Raw genomic sequence first — 14,263 nt, 5'->3', positions numbered from 1 at the left:
TGGGCACACCCTAATCACCCCAAAGGCATTAGCGTAGCCGTGCCGGCTGCCACCTTCCATTCATTTCTTTCTCGCTCCCCCTGTGCCCCTGGAGCTGTTGCTGTACAAAGTGGCTGTTCTTGGTAGTGACAGGGCGGGTTTTGTTTCCTCCCGCACAGCTTTGTTGCTGGAGGGTAAGCTGAGCTCCGCTGCCCGCTCTCTCTTGCTGCTACCACTGCACAGGGGACAAACAGGACAGCCTGTATATCTGCTCCCTCCTCCCATCTCTCTACCGGGAGCAGCAGTGTAACACAGGGGAGAGAACAGAGCATCTCCCTCCACCTCCTTCCCTCTCCTGTATGATGTATGGCAGAGGATTAGGGGAAAGTAGTAGTAGTCCAGAGGGGCTGGAGTGCTGTGAAAATTCATGGAGCTGCAGACTCTAATGGCCACTGCGATTCTGCTCACGATTGCAAATTGTGAATGGAGCATAACGTTGGAGCCAGTGGGTGAGGACCTGATACCAGGGGTTGAGAGGCTGAGCTGCTGTGGATCTTTCATGTGTGTGGTGACCTGGAGCTGTTGAGTTGTGTTTGTTACAATATGATTTTTTTTTTTTTTTATTAATCAGACTTGATACATGGGACATACCATTACACAATAGTGGTTGGTCATAGAGATATTGTCAGTTTTTGGCTTGAGTAGATTTCTCAAACAAATGCTGTTTTATACAATGGGGGTAAATATCATTGTTGTATTCAATTGACAGTTCAATTAACAGACTATTGACTCTATAGCTACAGTAAACAAGTAAGACATTACTTGTTTGGGATTCTTTCAGCTTTCAAACTGAAAGAATGGCTGTTAAATTACTGTCTTGGTTTGAGTAGACAATGGTATACCATTTTTGTACGTAGATACAGTTTTCAACAGTCCATTGTTTCTACAGCTACAGTTAACAGGCATGTTTTCTGTTATTTGATAACTATGGTAAACAGCCTGACACATAAAAGGGGGATTCAGGCATAAGCTACACACACACACACCATCATGCTGTAACATCAGAAGCCACCACTCATGATAGAAGAACAGTGCCTGATGCTCCAGAAAAATCGTTGCCAATGGAGATCACGAACATACAGTAACAGAAGATAAGTAACTTTTAAGTGAATTTGTACTGATATAGACTACAGGCTGTTCAGTTTGCTAGGCATTTTGCTTGTTATAGAGATCTGTCAGTCTTGTATTGTACTCCTAAGATTGTAATAGTTTTGTATGTACAGCATCTTTGTATAGTAAAAGCACATTTACGCACTGCAGAAATCTCAGCTTCCTTGCTTATACCACAGAGTAACCTTGCTAGATAGACACAAGCAAAACAGCAGTGCATGCCCAATGCTGGGTATCTGTGCCACACCAGGGCCCACAGACCTGGATCATTGAGTGTTGTTTGGCCACACCGGAAACCAAAGTTGGAGGGACCTGTTGCCGTGAGGACCTACTGCCTGGGTGAGCCAGTGAGGAAAAGATTACGAGGACCAGGAATTGCAGAACCTACTGAGCTGACCGCCAAGCCAGGGGGACCAAACTAGTCGCCTGGCAGGAGTGGCGATGCTGAACTACATACATTATTTTAACCTTGCATGTGTTTAAGCTTTGGGGTTCACACCCTAATGCAAAAGGCAGCACACACCTATGAACCCCTAGCTGTCCTTGTGGCCACTACCACTAGGACTGAAGTTAAGGGAAATACTACAAAAAAATGCAGACATCTCAAGTCTCCCGCCAGATGCGGGAGCCTCCTCCATTTGGCTGCGGGAGGCTCACGGACACCTGCAAGTGCAGGGCGATCTCCCAGCTGGACCTGTCACTCAGCCACAGACAGACAGAGCAGCCTGAGCGGCCAAATGGCGTACAGCTGCTCTGTCTGTGGCTGAGTCAGGGGCGGGCTGGGCCGGGGTGCAGGAAGGTTAGTGCTGTGAGTGGACATCTGTCCTGTCACAGCGCTGTTCCCTGCTTCTGAGCTGACAGTTCTGTGTCCATTCAGAGCAAAGCCAAATGGAAGAGGGCGGATCCGCTCTGCCACCTCCAGCCCCCTCTCTCACTGTGCCCGCCCACACTCTGAGAAGTCTGTGTGCTGCGTCTGTGAATAGGACGTGTGGGCGGGAACATTTAAAATGAGAGCAGACGGTGTTCTGTTTGGGATGCTCTGGAAGCTGATGACTGAGCCTCCTGCTGGGTCCTTCCTTCCAAGTAAGTGAGCTGTAACCGGCCTCTCCCCCCTCTCTCCCTTCCTGCTCGCTCCCAAATTCCTCCCCCCCACTCTGCAGATAAGGAGGTTTCTTTCAGCAGCCTGTACAGTACCTGGTCCTATGTACTATGATGTTGGCTCACACTGGTCTGCTGCAGTGAGTGTTGGTAATCTCACTGTCTTCCTGCATGTTACCCTCCCCCCAGTCAAATGCAGCCTCACCGCGCCCATCAAATGCAGCCGCACCGTGCCCATCAAATGCAGCCTCACCGTGCCCATCAAATGCAGCCGCACCGTGCCCATCAAATGCAGCCTCACCGTGCCCATCAAATGCAGCCGCACCGTGCCCATCAATTGCAGCCTCACCGTGCCCATCAAATGCAGCCGCACCGTGCCCATCAATTGCAGCCTCACCGTGCCCATCAAATGCAGCCTCACCGCGCCCATCAAATGCAGCCGCACCGTGTCCATCAATTGCAGCCTCACCGTGCCCATCAAATGCAGCCGCACCGTGCCCATCAAATGCAGCCGCACCGTGCCCATCAAATGCAGCCGCACCGTGCCCATCAATTGCAGCCTCACCGTGCCCATCAAATGCAGCCGCACCGTGCCCATCAATTGCAGCCTCACCGTGCCCATCAAATGCAGCCTCACCGCGCCCATCAAATGCAGCCGCACCGCACCGCACCCATCAATTGCAGCCTCACCGTGCCCATCAAATGCAGCCGCACCGTGCCCATCAAATGCAGCCGCACCGTGCCCATCAAATGCAGCCGCACCGTGCCCATCAAATGCAGCCACACCGTGCTCATCAAATGCAGCCGCACCGTGCCCATCAATTGCAGCCTCACCGTGCCCATCAAATGCAGCCGCACCGTGCCCATCAAATGCAGCCGCACCGTGCCCATCAATTGCAGCCTCACCGTGCCCATCAATTGCAGGCCCACCGTGCCCATCAATTGCAGCCACTGTAACACCCGGCGGCATTGAACCAGCACCCCCCTCAGCCCGCTCACTGTCTGACTGGCACTTACTCCATCTTGGTGGCGGGTCAGGCAGCAGATGACGGCGGTGAGCTGTGGGACGGGCAGCGGGTCAGGGAGTGGCTCCTGTGTCCTCCATGCTTCCTCCATGCTTTTCCTCCTGATAGATGTCCAATAGGAGCGCCTGACCTTTCAGCAAATCAAGTGACGGGTATTAGACCCGCGCTTCCTGATTGGCAGAGAGGCAGTTCAGTGTTAGAAAAGCAAATATTCATTTGCTTTTCTAACACACCTGGGTGGGCTCTGAGCGCAATGCTCTGCGCTCTAAGTCCACCCTATTTTGAAGCCTATTAGAGCCTATGGCTCTAATCAGGAGGTTAAAAAACACACCGACACTGTAATTCAGGTGCCCGGTGTCTTAAAAGGGGCCGGATGGCTGAATAGGGGGTGGCCCCGGCGGCCATGGAAAGATTCATGCTGTGCATGAATCTATTCATTAACCATATAGGGGGTGGCCTGGAGAGAGGGAGCGGCGCCCCTATTGGATGGGCTGCCCCTGCTTTCTGTGCAGGGAAATGTGGAGCGGGGACTCTCTCTGTGCAGGGAAATGTGGAGCGGGGACTCTCTCTCTGTGCAGGGAAATGTGGAGCGCTGTCTCTTTCTGTGCAGGGAAATGTGGAGGGATGTCTCTCTCTGTGCAGGGAAATGTGGAGCGGTGTCTCTCTCTGTGCAGGGAAATGTGGAGCGGTGTCTCTCTCTGTGCAGGGAAATGTGGAGCGGTGTCTCTCTCTGTGCAGGGAAATGTGGAGCGGGGACTCTCTCTGTGCAGGGAAATGTGGAGCGGTGTCTCTCTCTGTGCAGGGAAATGTGGAGCGGGGACTCTCTCTGTGCAGGGAAATGTGGAGCGGTGTCTCTCTCTGTGCAGGGAAATGTGGAGCGGTGTCTCTCTCTGTGCAGGGAAATGTGGAGCGGTGTCTCTCTCTGTGCAGGGAAATGTGGAGCGATGTCTCTCTCTGTGCAGGGAAATGTGGAGCGGTGTATCTCTCTGTGCAGGGAAATGTGGAGCGCTGTCTCTTTCTGTGCAGGGAAATGTGGAGCGGTGTCTCTCTCTGTGCAGGGAAATGTGGAGCGGTGTATCTCTCTGTGCAGGAAAATGTGGAGCGGTGTCTCTCTCTGTGCAGGGAAATGTGGAGCGATGTCTCTCTCTGTGCAGGGAAATGTGGAGCGGTGTATCTCTCTGTGCAGGGAAATGTGGAGCGCTGTCTCTTTCTGTGCAGGGAAATGTGGAGCGGTGTCTCTCTCTGTGCAGGGAAATGTGGAGCCGGGACTCTCTCTGTGCAGGGAAATGTGGAGCGGTGTCTCTCTCTGTGCAGGGAAATGTGGAGCGGGGACTCTCTCTGTGCAGGGAAATGTGGAGCGATGTCTCTCTCTGTGCAGGGAAATGTGGAGCGGTGTCTCTCTCTGTGCAGGGAAATGTGGAGCGGTGTATCTCTCTCTGCAGGGAAATGTGGAGCGGTGTCTCTCTCTGTGCAGGGAAATGTGGAGCGATGTCTCTCTCTCTGTGCAGGGAAATGTGGAGCGGTGTATCTCTCTGTGCAGGGAAATGTGGAGCGGTGTCTCTCTCTGTGCAGGGAAATGTGGAGCGGTGTCTCTCTCTGTGCAGGGAAATGTGTAGCGCTGTCTCTTTCTGTGCAGGGAAATGTGGAGCGGTGTCTCTCTCTGTGCAGGGAAATGTGGAGCGGTGTATCTCTCTGTGCAGGGAAATGTGTAGCGGTGTCTCTCTCTGTGCAGGGAAATGTGGAGCGGTGTCTCTCTCTGTGCAGGGAAATGTGGAGCCGGGACTCTCTCTGTGCAGGGAAATGTGGAGCGGTGTCTCTCTCTGTGCAGGGAAATGTGGAGCGGGGACTCTCTCTGTGCAGGGAAATGTGGAGCGATGTCTCTCTCTGTGCAGGGAAATGTGGAGCGGTGTATCTCTCTGTGCAGGGAAATGTGGAGCGGTGTCTCTCTCTGTGCAGGGAAATGTGGAGCGGTGTATCTCTCTGTGCAGGGAAATGTGGAGCGGTGTCTCTCTCTGTGCAGGGAAATGTGGAGCGCTGTCTCTCTCTGTGCAGGGAAATGTGGAGCGGTGTCTCTCTCTGTGCAGGGAAATGTGGAGCGGTGTATCTCTCTGTGCAGGGAAATGTGTAGCTGTGTCTCTCTCTGTGCAGGGAAATGTGGAGCGCTGTCTCTCTCTGTGCAGGGAAATGTGGAGCGGTGTCTCTCTCTGTGCAGGGAAATGTGGAGCGGTGTATCTCTCTGTGCAGGGAAATGTGTAGCGGTGTCTCTCTCTGTGCAGGGAAATGTGGAGCGGTGTATCTCTCTGTGCAGGGAAATGTGGAGCGCTGTCTCTCTCTGTGCAGGGAAATGTGGAGCGGTGTCTCTCTCTGTGCAGGGAAATGTGTAGCGGTGTCTCTTTCTGTGCAGGGAAATGTGGAGCGATGTCTCTCTCTGTGCAGGGAAATGTGGAGCGATGTCTCTCTCTGTGCAGGGAAATGTGGAGCGGTGTCTCTCTCTGTGCAGGGAAATGTGTAGCGGTGTCTCTTTCTGTGCAGGGAAATGTGGAGCGGTGTATCTCTCTGTGCAGAGAAATGTGTAGCGGTGTCTCTTTCTGTGCAGGGAAATGTGTAGCGCTGTCTCTCTCTGTGCAGGGAAATGTGGAGCGATGTCTCTCTCTGTGCAGGGAAATGTGGAGCGGTGTATCTCTCTGTGCAGGGAAATGTGGAGCGCTGTCTCTCTCTGTGCAGGGAAATGTGGAGCGGGGACTCTCTCTGTGCAGGGAAATGTGGAGCGGTGTCTCTCTCTGTGCAGGGAAATGTGGAGCGGTGTCTCTTTCTGTGCAGGGAAATGTGGAGCGGTGTCTCTTTCTGTGCAGGGAAATGTGGAGCGGTGTCTCTCTCTGTGCAGGGAAATGTGGAGCGGTGTATCTCTCTGTGCAGGGAAATGTGTAGCGGTGTCTCTCTCTGTGCAGGGAAATGTGGAGCGGTGTATCTCTCTGTGCAGGGAAATGTGGAGCGCTGTCTCTCTCTGTGCAGGGAAATGTGGAGCGGTGTCTCTCTCTGTGCAGGGAAATGTGGAGCGATGTCTCTCTCTGTGCAGGGAAATGTGGAGCGGTGTCTCTTTCTGTGCAGGGAAATGTGGAGCGGTGTCTCTTTCTGTGCAGGGAAATGTGGAGCGATGTCTCTCTCTGTGCAGGGAAATGTGGAGCGGTGTATCTCTCTGTGCAGGGAAATGTGGAGCGCTGTCTCTTTCTGTGCAGGGAAATGTGTAGCGGTGTCTCTCTCTGTGCAGGGAAATGTGGAGCGGTGTATCTCTCTGTGCAGGGAAATGTGGAGCAGTGTCTCTCTCTGTGCTGGGAAATGTGGAGCGGTGTCTCTCTCTGTGCAGGGAAATGTGGAGCGGTGTCTCTCTCTGTGCAGGGAAATGTGGAGCGGTGTCTCTCTCTGTGCAGGGAAATGTGGAACGGTGTATCTCTCTGTGCAGGGAAATGTGTAGCGGTGTCTCTCTCTGTGCAGGGAAATGTGGAGCGGTGTATCTCTCTGTGCAGGGAAATGTGGAGCGGTGTCTCTCTCTGTGCAGGGAAATGTGGAGCGGTGTATCTCTCTGTGCAGGGAAATGTGTAGCGGTGTCTCTCTCTGTGCAGGGAAATGTGGAGCGCTGTCTCTCTCTGTGCAGGGAAATGTGGAGCGGTGTCTCTCTCTGTGCAGGGAAATGTGCAGCGGTGTATCTCTCTGTGCAGGGATATGTGTAGCGGTGTCTCTCTCTGTGCAGGGAAATGTGGAGCGGTGTATCTCTCTGTGCAGGGAAATGTGGAGTGCTGTCTCTCTCTGTGCAGGGAAATGTGGAGCGGGGACTCTCTCTGTGCAGGGAAATGTGGAGCGGTGTCTCTCTCTGTGCAGGGAAATGTGGAGCGGTGTCTCTCTCTGTGCAGGGAAATGTGTAGCGCTGTCTCTTTCTGTGCAGGGAAATGTGGAGCGGTGTCTCTCTCTGTGCAGGGAAATGTGGAGCGGTGTCTCTCTCTGTGCAGGGAAATGTGGAGCGGTGTCTCTTTCTGTGCAGGGAAATGTGGAGCGGTGTCTCTTTCTGTGCAGGGAAATGTGGAGCGATGTCTCTTTCTGTGCAGGGAAATGTGTAGCGGTGTCTCTTTCTGTGCAGGGAAATGTGGAGCGGTGTATCTCTCTGTGCAGGGAAATGTGGAGCGGTGTCTCTTTCTGTGCAGGGAAATGTGGAGCGGTGTCTCTTTCTGTGCAGGGAAATGTGGAGCGGTGTCTCTTTCTGTGCAGGGAAATGTGGAGCGATGTCTCTTTCTGTGCAGGGAAATGTGTAGCGGTGTCTCTTTCTGTGCAGGGAAATGTGGAGCGGTGTATCTCTCTGTGCAGGGAAATGTGGAGCGGTGTATCTCTCTGTGCAGGGAAATGTGGAGCGCTGTCTCTTTCTGTGCAGGGAAATGTGGAGCGGTGTCTCTCTCTGTGCAGGGAAATGTGGAGCGGTGTCTCTCTCTGTGCAGGGAAATGTGGAGCGGTGTCTGTGTGTGTGTCTCTCTCTCTCTCTCTTTCTCTCTCTCCCTCTGTGCAGGGAAATGTGGAGCGGTGTCTCTCTCTGTGCAGGGAAATGTGGAGCGGTGTCTGTGTGTGTGTCTCTCTCTCTCTCTCTTTCTCTCTCTCCCTCTGTGCAGGGAAATGTGGAGCGGTCAAGCAGCCAGACCCTTGGCCCCAGCAACCAGAATCTTTGCTCCAGCAACCCACATCCAGCAGCCAGGACCCTTGGCCCCAGCAGCCAGACCCCAGGACCAGCAGCCCAGCTCCAGCAACTAGACCCCGAGACCAGCAGCCCAGCTCCAGCAACTGTGTGATCAGGCTACATTTCATGGGCACTGGTATAGCTGCATTTAATTGGCACTGATCAGGCTGCATTTAACCACTTAAGGACCAGCCTCGTTTGGATTTTAGGTGTTTACATGTTTAAAACAGTTTTTTTTGCTAGAAAATTACTTAGAACCCCCAAACATTATATATGTTTTTTTCTATCACCCTAGAGAATAAAATGGCAGTCAATGCAATACTTTTATTGTTGCACCGTATTTGTGCAGCGGTCTTAGCGCACTTTTTTTGGAAAAAATTAACTTTTTTGAATAAAAAAATAAGACAACAGTAAAGTTAGCCCAATTTTTTTTTCATATGCGGGCGCTACTCGCGTATGCGTTCGCTTCTGCGCACGAGCTTGTCGGGACGGGGGATTTAAAAATTTTAAATTTTTATAATTTATTTTACATTATTTTATTTATTTTTACACTGTTTAAAAAAAAAAAAAAGTGTCACTTTTATTTTTATTACAAGGAATGTAAACATCCCTTGTAATAGAAAAAAGCATGACAGGTCCTCTTACATATGAGATCTGGGGTCAAAAAGACCTCAGATCTCATATTTACACTAAAATGCAATAAAAAAAAAAAGTAATTTAAAAAAATGACATTGAAAAAAATATGCCTTTAAGAGGCGTGGGTGAGTCGCTTCCGCCCAGCAGTGTCATGGAGACGAGTGGGTGCCATCTTAGCCTCACTCATCTCCAGGCACAGGAGGGAGATGGATGCGATCGCCTCCACTGCTACCGACGGCTCCGGTAAGCAGCGGAGGGCACTGGATTGCGGTGGGAGGGGGGGGGCCCTCTCCCGCCATCGATAAAAGTGATCTTGCGGCGAATCCGCCGCAGGGACCACTTTTATAAGAAAGCCGGCCGCCGCACGAAAACGGGGATACCGGGGTTATGGCATATGCCATAACAACGATATCCCCCTTCAAAGTTTGGACATACATCGTCGTGCGGCGGTCTGGAAGTGGTTAATTGGCACTGCATTTTATTGAGGGGGGGGGCAGGGCGCGAAGCGTCACCTCCCTGAAATGAGTTTTTGTAGGTTGGGATGTCTGAAAATGTAAAACTGAATTTAAGGTATATACAGTTAATCATGAATATTGATCTTAGAATTATTGGCCTCACTCTGAGGTTCATGGCGATTCCACACGTGATGTAACCACTATTTTACATACATGTGCGGCACCTTTGAGAACATTTGCATTTATGCGTATGCCCGGGGTTGGGGGTCGGTAATAGGGATGCTTTTACATTTTTTTTTTATGTACTTTTATTTAATTTATTTAAATGTATTTGTTTTTAAATATTTTGTTTTATTTATTTTTTCATTTAACTTTATTACTATCACAACGGAGATAACAGGCCTCCTATATGATAGCTTTGGGCAGGTGACAGGTCCTCTTTATGGAGACATTAGTGGTCTATTAGACCTCTGATATCTCCCCTGTCCTTGATTAGCTGCTTCCCTGGCTGTAGCAGTCAGGGGATCACAGCTCTGAAATAGAAAGTGATGAAATAATGGTAACTTTTGGCTTCATTAGTCACAGATGAGATTTGAGAATAGATGTTCCTCTATCTCCTGTTTAGCTATTCTGCTATCCTGGCCATTTACCATGGTCCCAGGCTCCCCAGGTGGCTGGTGTTGGCCCTTCCCATTACAGCTGATCTCCGGCTGTAGAAAATGATACCAAGCTCATGGCTGCAGCTTGTTATAACCACTTGCTGCCAGGAGGTTTATGAATGTTCAGCTGTAAGTGGTTAGTGATATAACTTCCTTTCCCTCTTCTCTTATTGCAGTGTATGTGGTACTCACCGGTGACTTGCAGAGCTCCTGTACTCTTCTCTATTGGTTGCTCCAGGCTGGGATGTTCCACCCTGCAGATATATTCCACACCCTGATCTCTCTCCAGAGAGGGGGAGTCTTCAGTATCTCGGTTGGTCTCCATTGGATCTGAGTTCATCCCACAGTCATCCTCGCCCATCTTTACCATAGTAGTATCTGAATTGTGATCTTGGTAGGCCTCCTGGTTATCTTCATATTGTGGAAGTTGGTTTTGCTGCTCTGGTTCTGCAATAAAAAGCCACAAAAGTTCAACCTGATGATTTGTTTTGAAATTAGTACTTGAGTTTGGATGTTTGTACCATTCCATAGATATTTTTTATTGGATTTACATTTGTTACATAGATGGCAGTAAACTTGTTTTCCATTTTTAAAGCAACCTAATACAAAGATGTCATTTCTAGTTTTGAAGGGAGTGCTGAAGGAATAGAATACCTGTCATGTATATGTGCTCTGGACTGTCCCCATTATGGAGGTTCACTCTCTCTAAAGGGTTGATGTACTAAAGGCTAATAGGCTGCACACTAGACATGTACATGTGTTCATTTTGTTTCTAATCAAAATTCAGATGAAATTTTCATTATTCGGGGATTCAGGTGTATCCAGATTTTCCGAATTACAATAGTAATGAATTTGAATAAATCTGAAATAACGAAACCAAATTTCGTCCGAAACAACAAATTACTTAGAAATTCAGATGGAATTGGAAATGAATTTGAAAACAAATTTGAAATGTAAACATATTGCTGATTTCCTTCAAAAACTGTGTATTAGAATATAGCCGTTTTATAAAATTCAAACTTCAAAAAGAATAGAATAGAATTGAAAATAAAAGAATAAAATAGAAATAAAAGGAATAGAAACAAAAAGAAAAGAATAGAAAAGAAAATAATTGAATAGAAAATAGAAGAGAATAGAAAAAAATTGAATTAAATAGAATAGAATAAAATAGAATATAAGCCTCTTCTGAAATTTGAATAGAATAAAATAGAAAGAATATAGCCATCTTCTGAAATTCACATTTCGAATTTCAAAAGAAATGGAACCAGATATTCTTCACAATGAATTTGGATTGATTTGATAAATAAACTAAACAAATTTCGTTATGAATGCAGCAAAATAAAACTAGTAACTTAAAGTAGAACTATAGGCAAAACTTTTATTTTATTTTGGATAGAGCAAGGCCCCTGTCAGATTTTTTTTTCGCCATCTGTGCCCCATTGGGGAGTTTTCCCTTCACTTCCTGTCCCATAGCCAAACAGGAAGTGAAAGGTAATCTCTGCAAATTAAAGTTAATTCCTTGGGGACCCCCAGGTCACCACAACTAGTGTCCCCATTGGAAGATTTCCCCTCTATTACTTTTCTGGGACAACCCAAATTTGGGGATTTTCTTTTACTTTCAATAATAATGGTAAACAGGACCGATAGAGAGGGGGAATCTTAATGGGAACACAGACAGCAATAAAAACTGACAGGGGTTCTAATCCCTTTCCACTCTATCCAAAACAAAAAAAAGTTTTTCCTTTAGTTATACTTTAACAAATCAATTCTGCACATGTCTGCTGCTCACTCTGCAAACAAATTTGCCCCAGAGTAGAGTAAATGGGATGAAGCTCTGCTGACTTCCATCATTCAATCATGTGCAAGCAAAAAAATGTGTTTTTTCCAGCACGTGATTGGGTAATCTTTCCAAATTGAAACTTTGCCACATTCACTAAGCTCTGGGGTAAATTTTCTTGCAAAGTGAACAATGAATTTGCCTTTAAAAAGATCAACCCCTACATAAGCATATGCATGGGGGTGTGTGCTGGAGGCACCTGGGCACACCCTAATCACCCCAAAGGCATTAGCGTAGCCGTGCCGGCTGCCACCTTCCATTCATTTCTTTCTCGCTCCCCCCGTGCTGCTGGAGCTGTTGCTGTACAAAGTGGCTGTTCTTGGTAGTGGCAGGGCGGGTTTTGTTTCCTCCCGCACAGCTTTGTTGCTGGAGGGTAAGCTGAGCTCCGCGGCCCGCTCTCTCTTGCTGCTACCGCTGCACAGGGGACAAACAGGACAGCCTCTATGTCTGCTCCCTCCTCCCATCTCTCTACCGGCAGCAGCAGTGTAACACAGGGGAGAGAACAGAACACAGCGCATCTCCCTCCACCTCCTTCCCTCTCCTGTATGATGTATGGCAAAGGATTAGGGAAAAGTAGTAGTAGTCCAGAGGGGCAGGAGTGCTGTGAAAATTCATGGAGCTGCAGACTCTAATGGTCACTGAGATTCTGCCCACGATTGCAAATTGTGAATGGAGCATAATGTTGGAGCCAGCGGGTGAGGACCTGATACCAGGGGTTGAGAGGCTGAGCTGCTGTGGATGTTTCATGTGTGTGGTGACCTGGAGCAGTGCTTACCCAATGCTGGGTATCTGTGCCACACCAGGGCCCACAGACCTGGATCACTGAGTGTTGTTTGGCCACACCGGAAACCAAAGCTGGAGGGACCTGTTGCCGTGAGGGCCTACTGCCTGGGTAAGCCAGTGAGGAAAAGATCACGAGGACCAGGAATTGCAGAACCTACTAAGCTGACCGCCAAGCCAGGGGGACCAAATTAGTCGCCTGCCAGGAGTGGTGAGCTGAACTACATACATTATTTTAACCTCGCGTGTGTTTAAGCTTTGGGGTTCACACCCTATTGCAAAAGGCAGCACACACCTATGAACCCCTAGCTGTCCTGGTGGCCACTACCACTAGGACTGAAGTTAAGGGAAATACTACAAAAAAATGTAAAACCGAATTTAAGGTATATACAGTTAAAGCAGAGTTCCACCCAAAAATGGAACTTCCGCTTTTCGGGAATCTTCCCCCTGTCTAATCCTAGATAGCCACAGTATCCGCAGATATCTACGCCATGTCCGGCGCCTCCTCTGTCCCCCCCGCTGTCTTCTGGGAGACACACAGGTCCCAGAAGACAGCAGGGACCAGTGGGATCATGCAGCGCGACTCACAGTAGGGAACCAGGCTGCGAAGCCGCAACAAAACCCAGGTTACAACCCTTAGATATGGTGGCTGCATTAGTTTTCTTTTTTAACCACTTCAGCCCCAAAGAATTTGTCTCCTTCCTGACCAGGCCATTTTTTGTGATACGGCACTCATCCCTTTATGTCCTTTTTTTCCCACAAATAGAGCTTTCTTTTGGTGGTATTCGATCACCTCTGCGGTTTATATTTTTTACGCTATAAACAAAAAAATAGCGACAATTTTGAAAAAAAAAACACAATATTTTCTACTTATTGCTATAATAAATATCCCCAATATTTAAAAAAAAATAAAAAATTCTTCATCAGTTTATCAGGCCAATATATATTCTACATATTTTTGGTCCAAAAAAAAAATCACAATAAGCGTATATTGATTGGTTTGCACAAAAGTTATAGCGTCTACAAAATAGGGGATAGATTTACGTAATTTTTATTATTATTTTTTTTTATACTAGTAATGGCGGTGATCAGCGATTTTTATCGGGACAGCGACATTGCGGCCGACAGATCGGACACTTTTAACACTTTTTTGGGACCACTAAGATTTATACGGTGATCAGAGCTAAAAACAGCCATTGATTACTGTATAAATGTCACTGGCAGGGAAGGGGTTAACACTAGGGGGCGATCAAGGGGTTAGCTGTGTTCCCTAGGTGTGTTTCCAACTGTGGGGGGATGGGACTGACTGGGGGATGAGACATATCGTTGTTCCTACTTAGTAGGAACACACAATCTGTCTTTACTCCCCTGACAGAACCGGGATTTGTGTGTTTTTTTTTTTTTTATTAACAAACAGGTGTGCTTTATTGTATCACAAGGAAGAAGGTTACATAATACCTCTTGACATAATTCAGAGCATTACATGACAGATAAGCATGAGCAATCGCATAGCAGTGTCATACATGTGCAGGAGGTGAAACATCAGTACATGTCAACGTTCTAGACAAAATGATCACAGAGAAAAGTACCTCATGTATCTGGGGATTACCCCTCCCTCCCCCCCACATAATACATGAATCCACCGTGGCCCTCTAAGATGAGAGCCAAGGTGTCCACACTTTCTCAAATTTCCATGGACAACCTCGATTGATATATGTGATTCTGTACATAGGTATAACTGCTTCAATCTGTGCCTCCCAGGCCGATACGGTCGGGGGTGAGGGGTCTGTCCACTTCATCAGTATCTCCCTCCTGGCATAATAAAGTAGAAGGGAGATAAGCAATTTTAAATGATAGGCTCTTTGTTCATTGTCATGAATCCCCAGAAGGGCCAACTCCGGAGTGAT

The 14,263-nt window shown here is 48.3% G+C and overlaps 1 protein-coding gene across 4 annotated transcripts in view; it reads right to left on the bottom strand.

Annotated features, from left to right (window-relative positions):
• LOC141148562 (uncharacterized) overlaps positions 1-14,263 on the bottom strand; it is a 168,022-nt gene that overhangs the window by 8,625 nt on the left and 145,134 nt on the right. For all 4 annotated transcript variants that reach the window (XM_073636115.1, XM_073636117.1, XM_073636118.1 and 1 more), the window contains one exon: positions 9,932-10,186. In XM_073636115.1, coding sequence (XP_073492216.1) covers positions 9,932-10,186 — 255 coding nt within the window. The remainder of the gene's footprint in view (positions 1-9,931; positions 10,187-14,263) is intronic.

Source organism: Aquarana catesbeiana, linkage group LG06 (assembly GCF_042186555.1).
Source record: "Aquarana catesbeiana isolate 2022-GZ linkage group LG06, ASM4218655v1, whole genome shotgun sequence".
In the NCBI taxonomy this organism is placed as follows: domain Eukaryota; kingdom Metazoa; phylum Chordata; class Amphibia; order Anura; family Ranidae; genus Aquarana; species Aquarana catesbeiana.
This window is presented reverse-complemented; position numbering and strand designations above follow the sequence as displayed.